This window comes from Talpa occidentalis, unplaced genomic scaffold, assembly GCF_014898055.3.
Source record: "Talpa occidentalis isolate TD23 unplaced genomic scaffold, MPIMG_talOcc4v2.1 talOcc4.10, whole genome shotgun sequence".
NCBI lineage: Eukaryota > Metazoa > Chordata > Mammalia > Eulipotyphla > Talpidae > Talpa > Talpa occidentalis.
The window spans coordinates 99,212,712-99,225,070 of NW_023600993.1; the positions used below are offsets into that span (position 1 = coordinate 99,212,712).

The 12,359-nt window shown below is 49.8% G+C and overlaps 1 protein-coding gene across 2 annotated transcripts in view; it reads right to left on the minus strand.

Annotated features, from left to right (window-relative positions):
* B4GALT5 (beta-1,4-galactosyltransferase 5) overlaps window positions 1-12,359 on the minus strand; it is a 126,067-nt gene that overhangs the window by 64,941 nt on the left and 48,767 nt on the right. Inside the window, exon 1 of one of the 2 annotated variants that reach the window (XM_037500192.2) lies at window positions 286-416. The exons of the other annotated variant lie outside the window; for it this stretch is intronic. Coding sequence (XP_037356089.1) covers window positions 286-400 — 115 coding nt within the window. The 5' untranslated portion in view covers window positions 401-416. Of the gene's footprint in view, window positions 1-285; window positions 417-12,359 lie in introns of those variants that run through there. 2 annotated transcript variants of the gene reach the window in all.

Below are 12,359 nucleotides of genomic sequence, written 5' to 3' on the forward strand. Positions count from 1 at the left end.
CCCCGAGGGCCGCGGGTTCTCGCGCCAGCGGCGGGAGCGGGGAGCCCCGCGGGGGGAGGGGCGCCGGGGCGGCCGCGGCGGGCCCCGGGGCGGGGGTCCGGCGCGCAGGGGCGGCGGGGGCGCCGCGGGGGGCGGGGCGCGCGGGGCGCCCCCGGGCCGGGCCGGGCCGGGCCGGGCGTCGGGGGTCGGGACCCGCCCGGCCGGCGCGGCGCGGGGTGGCGGCGGCGGGGTCTCCGCGGGGTCTCCGCGGGGCGGGCGCGGGCGGGGGCGCGGGCCGGGTCCTACCTATGCCGGGCGCCACATAGACGAAGTAGAGCAGCGAGGACGACAGCGAGAAGAAGAAGAGCGCGGCGAGCAGCGAGCGGCGCGGCAGCCGCAGCAGCCCCCGGCGGACGCGCATGCTGCCCGGGCCGCGCGGGCGCCGGCCTCCCCGCCGCTCCCTCGCCGCCGCTGGGCCTCGGCCGCCGCCTCCCGGGCCTCGCCGGCCGCCGCTCGCCGCCGCCGCCTCGCAGCTCCAGCCGCCGGCCGCCGCGGGCCGGGCCACAGGAAGCGGGCGCGGGCCGGAGCGGCCCCGAGCGAGCGCTGCGGCGGGGGCGGGGCGGGGCGGGGCGGGGCGCGGCGGGGCGGCGAGGGGCGGGGCGAGGGGCGAGGGGGCGGGGCGGGGGCGGGGCCAGCGCCGCCGCGCTCGGGCGGCGGAGACCCGCGCGCGCGCGTTCGCCTCGCGACCCCGCCCGGCCCCCGCCGCGGAGCGCGGGCCCCCAGGGACCGTCGCCAAATGGCGACCGCCCGTCTCCCGCCTCGGCCACCGCCCAGGGCGGCCTGAGGGGAGCGTCGCTCAAGTCACGCTCGGCTTCGGGCTGGGGCGCCCCCAACCCCGCGCCTGGGGGCGTTTTTGCCGCTGCTCGCCCGCTGCGGCAGAGGAGCGCGGGTTGCGGGCTCGGGGGCGCCCGCGCCCGTTCACTCAGCCGCTCACGGCCGTCCAGACGCCGTTCCCGGCGCTGAGGGTGCTACAGAGCAGACAGGAGCTTTGTCTTGTTGGAACTTAAACAAACCAGCTCATAATAGCGGAGTCCGAAATGTAACGCGGACACAATGAGACGGGCGCGTGACGGAGGAAGGCCCCCCTCAGCGAGCGGCGGGCGCTGAGGCCTGGAAGGGTGAACGGCAGGTGCAAAGGCACTGAGGTTAAGAGAGCGAGAAGAGGCCTCCCTGGTGGCGCAAGGGGTTAGGACGCAACCTGTGAAGCTGTCCGCAGCCACTGCAGCACGGGTTCGATCCCCCGCCAAGCAGGGAGCTACCCCCATGGTGCAGCAGACCTCTCCTGGCTCCCCTCAGCTGAAATCCTCAGCAGTGTATTTCAGTCAATCTGCCTGTTCTGCTCCCCACTCTGTCTCTGGTGAATCCTCTCACCTCCCTGCCACACACACACAGAGCTCTGGCCTAGACTCCAGTTCTTGTATATTAATAAATAAAATAAATTTTTAAAAAATAATAAAAATAAAACCCTACAGGGAAGGCTTCTCAACTAGGACCTCCCTGGTGGCACAAGAGATTAAGACGCAACCTATGAAGCTATCTGCAGCCACTGCAGCACGAGTTCGATCCCCCGCCAGGGAGCTACCCACATGGCACAGCAGACCTCTCCTGACTCGCCCGCTGCTCCCCTCAGCAGTGTGTTCCAGTCAGTCTGCCTGTTCTGTTCCCCGCTGTGTCTCTGGTGAATCCTCTCACCCCCTGCGCCTCTGGCCTGTACCCCAGCTCTTGTGTGCATGAATAAATAAATATTAAAGAGAGAGAGGGAGAGAGAAAGAAGAGGCTTAAGCAACCAGCAATTTCTATTCAGACAGATGCGGACTCAAACCCCGTTTTGGCAGGACTCAAACCCCGTTTTGGCCGCAACTGGCTGCCTGACCTTGGGCAAGTCACTTGCAACCCCTCTGGGCGTCTAGTCATTGCCTAAAACATATTGCCCACCCACCTACTCCACATCACACTCCACATCGATGTGACACGGAGGGAGACAGCACAGGTGAGGCCCTGGATCAGAACTCCCAAATAGTTGGAACAGTCTGACCCGCAGCTACTTTTCCTCTGGCCCACAATGTCCCTTCCCCACCATGTCCTTGACAACATTTTCAAACATTCAGAAAATCTGAAAGAATAGTGGAAGGAACGCCTGTACATTTACCACCTAGGTTCAGCCATAATTATCATTTTTCCAGGTTTATTGCTATATATTCATATGCACACTTTATTTTTCTGAATCACTTGAAAGTAAATTGCTGCCTTGTTCATGCCTTAATATTCAACATCAACCCTAAGAAAAATTACTTTCCCCTATACAATAACATTATCACACCTAAGAAAATGAACAATCATACCACGGTATCCTGTAATAGTCAGTCCACGCCCAAATTGCCCCTTTTGTTTAAGGAATCTTTTATAGCTGTTTTTCCCCACAGTATCAAATCAGGATTTACATATTGCATTTGATGTTATTTTCACAGTATCTTTTTATCTACAACAGCTCTGTGACCTTTTTTTTTTCATCATTTGCCCTAATATTTTGTTTAAATCATTTTTAAGTCTATAGGGAAGTTGGAAGAATGAACACCCATATAACACCCCCTTGCAATGTTTTGTTTCACTGAACTAGTACTAAGTAAATTGGATTTCCATGTGGAAAATGGATTTTCCACCCCTTCCTTGCACTTTTCACAAAATCATTTCAAGAGAGATGGTAAATCCAAATGATATGAACATAAACAAAGAAAAGCTTTTAGACAAAATCGTAGAATATCCTCATGCCCTTGGGATAGGCAAAAATTCGTCAAACACCAGCCAAAAGGGAAAAATTTGATAAATTGGGCTACTTTAAAATAAGAATTTCTCTTCATCAAAAGATACCATTGAGGGAAGCGATACTTCACACCATAAGAGAAGAAACAGAAGTATATCACTGACAAAGAACTCATATCCGAATATTATTTTAAAAGAACAATACAGATTTAAGGAAGAAACAAACAAAAACAAGCAAAAGACTGGCTGAAAGTCTTTCAGAAAAGATCTCCAAATGACCAATAAATACAGAAAAAAGGGTCTTGCCTCTTTAGTCTCCACAAAACGCAAATCAAAACCACACCAGGGGCCTCCTTGGTGGCACAAGGTTTAAGACGCAACCTATGAAACTATCCGCAGCCACTGCAGCACGAGTTCCATCCGGCCAGGGAGCTACCCACATGGCGCAGCAGACCTCTCCTGTCTCCCCGCTGCTCCCCTCAGCAGTGTACTTGGGTCAGTCTGCCTGTTCTGTTCCACACTCTTTCTCTGGTGAATCCTCTCACCCCCTGCGCCTCTGGCCTGTACCCCAGCTCTTGTATGCATAAACAAATAAATCTTTTAAAACAAAAACAAAACCCACACCTCCATTACTGTCTGTGGGCCCCAAGTTCCAAAGAAGGACGAAGGGAAGGAGCGCGTGGGGCCCAGCCTTGAGGAAGTCCAGCTTTGAGTAGAGAAGCGCCACAGACTTCCTAGAAGAGGGCGAGCTAAAGGGGGTGCTCTGGAAGCCAAGGGAGGGGGCCTCTCAGCCTTGTGACAGAGGCCAGTGGTGGTTCCTCATGGTGTTATGTGCACCTTTTGGAACCACTTGCTCCCTCCTGCCACCCCTATAAAATTGACTCATAGGACTGACCTCTCATAGCACTGACAGTAAAGGGACAATTCGCAGCTAGAACAGGGAAAAGAAGCTCTGGCCCCACTGGCTGACACAAAATGGACTCGAATTAGAAAGGAAAGATGGCGACCAGCGGACTCAAAACAGGGGCCTCTCGGGTGGAGTTTCCTCACTATCCACCTCTACCCTTGCCCGGGTAGTTGAGGAACCTCCCTGTTCCTTTGCGTAAAGACGGGGCGGCCTTCCTACAGCTGCACTATATGCCAGTGACCAATTTCAACTTCAAGTCCCTTCTGAAATAACAGGACATTGGAAATGATTTTTTTTTTTTTTAATGGAAGGGAAAAAGAAAAAAACTGTCAGTGGGGAGGGTCCCTTGGATGCATCGGTTTCTTTGAAATCCTCCCTCCACATTCACTTTTCATCTCCAACTTAAGCTTTCAAATCACCGAAGCACCACACACTCATTCAGTCAGTCAGTCACGAGTTAGTCCTCCAGGCAAAGGAGCTCACTGCATCCGGCTTCTGCTCGCATGTCACCTCCTCTAAGAGACTTTTCCTCTAAAATAGCTTCCTTCTCTCCAGCCCAGAACTTTCTACCCACCCCCCCCACAGTCTTTTTTTTTTTCCTTCATAACACTTTTTATCCAGTGATAGCATATCATACATTCATGTGTTTGTTTGTTTTCTATCTCCTATGTCAGAACATAAGCTCCATGAAGTCAGGGATTTTGTTTCAGCCTCTGTTGAGGCCTTGGCTCTAGCACGGTGCCAGACACCCGGCAGGTGCTCAATAATTGTGGAGGGAATGACGAAAAATAGCAGATGTCGCCACGCACAGGCTGGCATAGCAGATGCAGAGATGACTAAGAGCAGGTTCTCGAAGGCAGGACTGACAGGAGCGTGAGTAACCGGCATCATGCAGCGAGGGTGGGACTCGTGTGCTCCGTAGTCCGGGAAATGTCTGTGAGAGTCTAGATGGTCTCAGAAGGGTGGGAGAGAGTAGAATGGAGTAGGAGGGGCAGTGAGAGGCAGTCAGCCTGGCTAGAGAGGCTGGTGTCTCCAAGTAAAAGAAAAAGGGGAGGGGAAAGACAGCTCAGCAGGGGTCGGGGAGTCAGAAAGACCTAATGACCAACCTGTCCTGCCTCTTCCTCCCATCACATCACACTTGCAAATGACCTTGCAAGTCATTTCCCTTCTCTGAGCCTCCATTTTCACATTTGTAAATTGGGGGTCATACAACTCTTCTTCCTGGAGTTGCTTTGAAGACCTGAGATAGTAGCTGGGGTGTCTGGCATGTAGCAGGTGCTCAATCAACGGGAGCTGCTGAGTTACACTTTTCCCTGTGGGCTCTTGAAGGTTTTAGAGGAGGGAGTGGCCTAAAGTAAGGGAGGCCCTTGGAGAAATCCCAGGAGAGCACAGGTTGGGCCTCCGCGTGCCGGTTAACACCCATGACAGGCTGACCCAAGAAAGGAACCACAGCCTAAGGTAAGAAGTCCCAAGGTAACAGTGCCCTGCCCACCCCTTCAGACTTTACTGGTTCTGGATACTTCACCTAAGGAAGGCATTGCACAATCCATCAATAGTAATCACCACAGTTTGATACTATCACAGAAAAGTGACAACCCAAGTCAAGCTCCTAGAGGTGAGCAGATAGAGATCGCTGCATATCCACGAGTGCTCTCCAGGTACCCAGTGCCTGGAACTCATGTTGACTAAGCATGGACTATGAGGTCACCCTGGTAGCCGCCACCCAGGCAGTTATCAGCCCCTTTTAGGGAAACTGAGGCTCAGAACAAACGTGACAAATTTTTACTTCCTGCCAGCAGCTTTTTGAGCCAGTGCATTGTTTTACTCTCTGCTCTTCCACAATTACCATCAATGATCCAGAGATCAGCTGCCCTTCCAGATGAGATCCAGAGTGAGGAAGAACCTCCTCCCACCCCATCAGGCCAGAAATGAACATGTAGCACAAACAAGACTTAAAATGTTGTCCTATGCCTCTGAGATATAGGGCTGCTTGTTATTACAGCATAACCTGGCTTGGTCTAACTCATCTCGAATATACTCTTCTACAACTTGCTTTCTCTCAATGCTATTTTTCTTTTTTTTTTTTTAAGATTTATTTTATTTATACAAGAATTGGGATACAGATCAGAGGCACGGGAAGGGGAGAGAATTCACCAGAGACAGAGTGGGGAGCAAAGCAGGCAGATGGACCGAAAACACTGCTGAGGGGAACAGCAGGCGAGACAGGAGAGGTCTGCCGCACCATGCGAGTATCTCCCTGTTGGGCTGGGGATCGAACCCGCACTGCAGAGGCTGCAGACAGCTTCACAGAGCTGCACTCAACCCGCTGCGCCACCAGGGAGACACCTCAATGCTGTTTTTCTAAGATAGATCCACAATGATACTTGTAGCTTGAGTTTATTAATTTTCACTGTTGTGTAGTATTTCATCACATAACTAGGCCACACTTTTTAAAGTCTTTTGTCTTCATGAGGTCCTGTTAGGTTGTTTCCAATCTTTTGCTATTACTGTTCTGTAGATTCTTAGCCACAATTCAAAATCCAAAAAAAAATAAATCCTAAAAGTCATTTCATCATCTAATTGGCAGTGAGACCTAACCTGTCGTGAACATCTTTAGTGGTAAAACCTGATCTTAATAGCTGGCATAATCTTTATCCCACTTCATGTGAGTATTCTTATGTTCCACTAAGGAAATCACTGGATTTTTAATTTCAGGGTGACCTAACCATCTCAAGGGTGTTATATAACATTCAGGGTTTATACCATTATACCATATTAGCTTCAAAATTCTAAGATTTTCTAGATTTCAAAACCCATCTTGTTCCCAGAAGCCCAGATAAGGAAGTTGGCCAACCCAAACACTACTACAATGAGCATTTGTGGCAGAATGTATCTTCCAAAGACGGTGTCAACAATGTTTTCCATCCCCATGCTCTTCTAGAACTTAAGTTCATTCCCCTTCTTTGAATCTAGTTGACATCTAGGTGGGACTGTGAATCACTAAAGGCAATAAAAAGAAGTGGAAATGCACTGACAACCTCTGAGCTAACACAGCTTCTTGGGTGATTTGTAATGTAGTAATAGTTCCTGTTAACAACATCCTTCTGTATGTGTCCTGTGCATAAAGCAAGAGTTTCTCCAGAACACACACTCACGCGCGCACCCACACACACACACACACACACGAGTGGATTCACTGAGCAACAAGGTCTGCACAACTTCAGCTTAACTTTTTCCAAGTTGTTCTCCAAATTTATGCTCCCAGCATCAGTGAATGGGGGTTCATGTGCCTTTCTGTCTCACCCGTATTTGCCTTGACCAGACTTTTCCAGGGTTCCATCAGCAAACCCCTCTGAAGAGAGAAAGGGTGAATTACAAGGAAGCGGAATGTAAACGTTGCAAAAATCCTCCAAGAGCATTGAATTCTACAGAGAGCTGTCAATTCTAGAGATGATATCCTGTTTCTTAATTCTGGTCTTTTCTATCCTGAACCCAGAGTGAGGTGATAGCTTGTGGGTTGTATTAGCTGATAGAAGTGAGCCTCTCATTCCACCAACACAAGTACCAAACTAGATGCCAGGTATTTTCCTAAATGTTAAGAGAAGATGGTGAGATGATGGTGAGATGGTGAGATGGTGGTGGTGAGATGATGATGACGATGGTGGTGACCATGATGTGTAGGTACCAGACATTTGCTGAACTTTTTGAGTCACTTCCCACCCCTTGTCTTCCACAGCAGCTCCATTTTCCTTCTCTTGCTTTCAATCTGTGTTGTTCTCTCCCGTTCTGCCTCGACTTGCTATATGAGCCGACCTGGTCAGTCAGAGCATTGGATCCCTCTAATGGTTGGTTCAGGGCTGGACATTCTGATCAGCAATTCCAAGATTTTTAAATCTGTGTTTCTGGGGAAGTCAGCTTTCTCTTTTATGCCAAACATAAATATGTGATAAAGATCGTGAGGCTGGAGCAATGAGCACCCTCGTATCAACATGTGAAGCTTGGGAATGGAGCTGACGTGTGAAGAGATTGGGGTACAAGCAATGAAGAGAGACAGAATGCTCTTGATTCCTGCACCCACCCGTCCTGGCCTGCCAGCCCTTTTACTCCCTGTCTTATGCCCACTGAAGTTTCTCTATTTTGTTTTGCTATGTTTTGAACCAAAGTATAACATATATGCATCCAGTGCAGGCAAGCACAGGGCTGGTTCACTATCGATTTGGGCAGACCAATAGAGTCCTGGAGGCCTTGGTGGGTTTTTCAGGCTTTAATGCCCTCTCAGGGAACCAGGTGCAGAGACACACCAGGCAGGGAGGCTGGCATGCAAAGAGGCAGGCTCAGGCAGGCCGGGCAGGGGAGCCAGGAGGCAGGCAGGGAACGGAGTCTCCCAATCCCTATGAATCTTTACACTTTTTCTACTTTCTCTGACCTCTCTCTGGTGTGTTTTCTCCCCCCTCTCCCTCGCTCTCTCAACTCTTCTCGGTTTTCCCTCTTCTGTAGTCACGCTGCTCATCCTCCCTCTCACTGCCACTGCTGCCACTGCTTTTAGCCCGCCTCTAGACTCAGGTACACACTCCCATGCTCCAGGTGTCCACAACAGTCATGTGTGCCCCATGCCCACACTCCCAAACGTCTTCTGCATTAACACGATCAAGGCCACAAGTGATAGCCACAGAGGCTAGTGGCGTAAAAAGCCTGATTAATTCATTTACCCTACAACACATCACAAGTGGATAGCTCCCTGAATTTTAAAAATTGAATACACCTGTTTAATAAGCACTCAGGATAAGAAATAAATTATCACCGGCCCTCATTTTATACAAATGGAATCATAGCATAAGTGCTCTTATGGTTGATGTCTTTCTCTCAGCATTGTGTTTGTAAGATCCACCCACATAAAAAGTGATAGTCACTCTAATTGCTGGGTACTATTTCATTGTGTGAATATAACAAAGTCTTTGGGGCCTCCCTGGTGGTGCAGGGGTTAAAGACTCAGTGCTATCAAGCTATCACCAGCCACTGTGACCTGAGTTCAATCCCTGGCCAGGGAGCTGACCCACATGGCACAGCAGACCTCTCCTGTCTCGCCCGCTGCTCCCTTCAGCAGTGTATTTCAGTAGATCCACCTCTTCTGCTCCCCACCCTGTGTCTGGTGAATCTTCTCAGCCCCTGCACCTCTGGCCTGCACTCCAGTTCCTATATGTATAAAAAATAAAAATAAATCTTTAAAATATATATACCACAGCTTTTTATCCAATCAACTGTTTTCAGGTATTTGAGTAGGTTCTTGTTGGAGGCTGCTGTGTGAATAATGCTGCTATAAACTCTCTAGTACAGTGACTCGTGCTACTTGCTTGACAGAATGTATTAGTCAGGACTTTCAGCTCAAACTGGTTAAGCAAAAAAAAAGGTAATTTGCTGACACAAATGACTGTCATGCCTTGAAGCAAGGCTACACAGCCTCAGGCGTAGCTGGATCCAAGGGCTCACATGACATCGGGAGTGCTCAATTTCTCCCCATAGCTTCATATCTCAGCTCTGTTTTCCTCTGAACTGATTTTATCAGATTTACCTGCCTCCCCTAACCGGATGGTTGCCAAGTCCTTCAGGCTTTGCTCCCCACAGTTAAAGAAGCCCCAGCAAAGAGAGCTTTTATAAGCAAACCTAAGTGACTTGACTTGTCCATCGCTGAACAGTCACTGTGACTAAGGGGATGGAGTGTGTGGACTGGCCAGACCTGAGCACATGCCCATGCCGGAACCACGTAGCAGGACAGGCTTCATGTGAACAGGACAGGCACAATATGGCTGACTATGGGGAGAGATGGTGCTCCAAAGGGAAACCCAGTTGTGTTCACTCTTCTTCTTTTTTTTTTTTTGGAAAGATTTATTGCATAGAATAACTGGGGTGTAGGCCAGAGGTGCAGGGGAGAGGGAGGAAGAGGATTCACCAGAGACAGAGTGGGGAGCAGAGCAGGCAGATTTATTGAAATCCACTGCTGAGGGGAGCAGTGGGCGAGACAGAAGAGGTCTGCTGTGCCATGTGGGTCAGCTCCCTGGCTGGGAATCAAACTCAGGCCATAGCAGTGATAGCGCTGAGACTTAACCCCTACGCAATCAGGGAGGCCCTGGTGTGGTTATTCTTGAGGAATAGATGCTCAGCAGGAAAAAAAAAAAAATAGTCTGATTGTATTCTATGCCACACTTTGTTTTACATTATTTATTTGTTTGTTTTTTAAAGATTTATTTATTTATACAAGAGCTGGGGTACAGGTCAGAGGCACGGGAGGGTGAGAGAATTCACCAAAGACAGAGCGGGGAGCAGAACAGGCAGATGGACCAAAGAAACTGCTGAGGGGAGCAGCAGGTGAGGCAGGAGAGGTCTGCCGTGCCATGTGGGAATCTCCCAGGTCGGCTGGGAATTGAACCCGTACTACAGAGGCTACGGACAGCTTCACAGCGCAGCGCTCAACCCAATGCGCCACCAGGGAGGCCCTATTTATTTATTTTTATTGCACATTTTGTTCCTCTTACCTGGGTTCTCATTTCTCCTCATCCTCTAAGGCTCATTTCAAAGATTTCTTCCCACCATAAAATCTCCCAGAATTCTTAGTGTGGATACCTACGTGGGTGTTCTTAACCTCCATTTCACTCTCCTGCCACCATTAGAGGCTTAAAATGACATCCCTAGTTCTGCAACTAGTAGGCCAGTGATCGATTAAGTTCTGTCCATTCGATGATTTGCATGAGGTCTAGAGGTGGCAACGGTGCTGGCCACCCTGTTCCTGTGGTTTGGCAGCTGGTCAACCAGTTCTGGCATCTGGAAGGAAGTGTGTGAGAGAGTACACTTTCTAGTCCCCAATTTGAAGGTGTGAGGCCCTAGGTGTGGCAGTGGTGATGGCAGGAGCAGCAGCAATTGGATGACCTCAGAAGATGGCGGTGGTGGAGGAACTTGAAATCAAAATTCCCAAATGCCTTCCACTCCTTGACCTCCACTCCTCCACCCTTCCCAATGATTCTGTAAGCACCTAAAGCTCTTATTAAATCCATTTTTGCCTAAAACACCCAGAGTGGTTTCTATTCCTGAACTAAACCCGTGTACCCTAATAGTAGACCTCCCTAGTGGACTCTAGGATGTTTTGCTCCTGTGCATGAATGTCGTAGGCAGGTCTGGATACATTTAAACCAGCACTTACTGTGTCGAGCACTATTCTAAGCCCTGTACAAAGAGTTACTTACTTAATTCTTACAACACTTTTTTTTTAAAAAGATTTATTTATGCATACAAGACCTGGGGTACAGGACAGAGGTGTGGGGGGTGAGAGGATTCACCAGAGACAGAGTGCGGAACAGAACAAGCAGACTGACAGAAGTACACTGCTGAGGGGAGCAGCGGGCGAGTCAGGAGAGGTCTGTTGCGCCATGTAGGTTGCTCCCTGGCTGGCTGGGAATTGAACTCGTGCTGCAGTGGCTTTGGATTGCTTCATAGGTTGCGTCCTAACCCTTGAGTCCCCAGCTCCCTGGCTGGGGATGGATTTCGTGCTGCAGTGGCTGCAGACAGCTTCATAGGCTGCTTTTAACCCCTTGCGCCACAGGGGAGGCCCCAATTCTTACAACAACACTTTGAGGTAAATGTTATCACCATTCTCATTTATAGATGAAGACGTCTACGAGGAATTAAAGAACTTGCCCACACTCGCAAGGCTGGTTTCTGATAAGTTATGTGATAAATATGATTAGGTTGCATTTCCTTGAGGACAAGTCCTGTCTTTTCTCATCTTTGCAACCCCAGTGCCTATATAAGGGCTCGGCACATGAGAAATCCTTAGTAAATATTGGCTGAATGGATGAAACTATGAATTCAGCCAAGTCTGCTGTGAAGAAACAAACAAACAAAAATCTCAAAAATCTAAACATTAAAAAAAATTCAGAGTTTTTCTTTTCCAATGAGAACGTGAGTAAATGAACTTCTTTTTTTTTTTTTTTTTTTTTAAGATTTGTTTATTTGGCCCTGGTGGCGCAGGCGGTTGAGCGCCGCGCTGTGAAGCTGTCCTCAGCCTCTGCAGTGCCAATTTGCTCCTGGCCGGCCGGCAAGGGTCCCACATGGCACAGCAGAACTCTCCTGTCATGCCCACTGCTCCCCTCAGCAGTGTATTTCGTCAGTCTGCCTGTTCTGTTCCCTGCTCTGTCTCTGGTGAATCCTCTCGCCCTCCCACGCATCTGACCTGTACCCCAGCTCTTTAGTATAAATAAATAAGGGATACAAGAGCTGGGGTACAGGTCAGATGCGCGGGAGGGCGAGAGGATTCACCAGAGACAGAGCTGGGAACAGAACAGGCAGACAGAACAAAGACACTACTGAGGGGAGCAGCGGGGGAGTCAGGATAGGTCAGGATAGGTGCCACGCCACCTGGGTTTCTCCCCGGCTGGCCGGGAATTGAACTGTCGCTGCAGAGGCTGCAGACAGCTTCACAGCTCTGTGCTCAACCCACTGCACCAATGGGGAGGCCCAAATAAACTTCTTTGTAAAGGACCAGATGATAAATATTTTTTGGTTTGGCCAGCTATACAATCTGTATGTATCACAAACACCTAACTCTGCAATGGTAGCACAACCACACACTATATATAAACAAATGTATGTGGCTGTGTTTCTT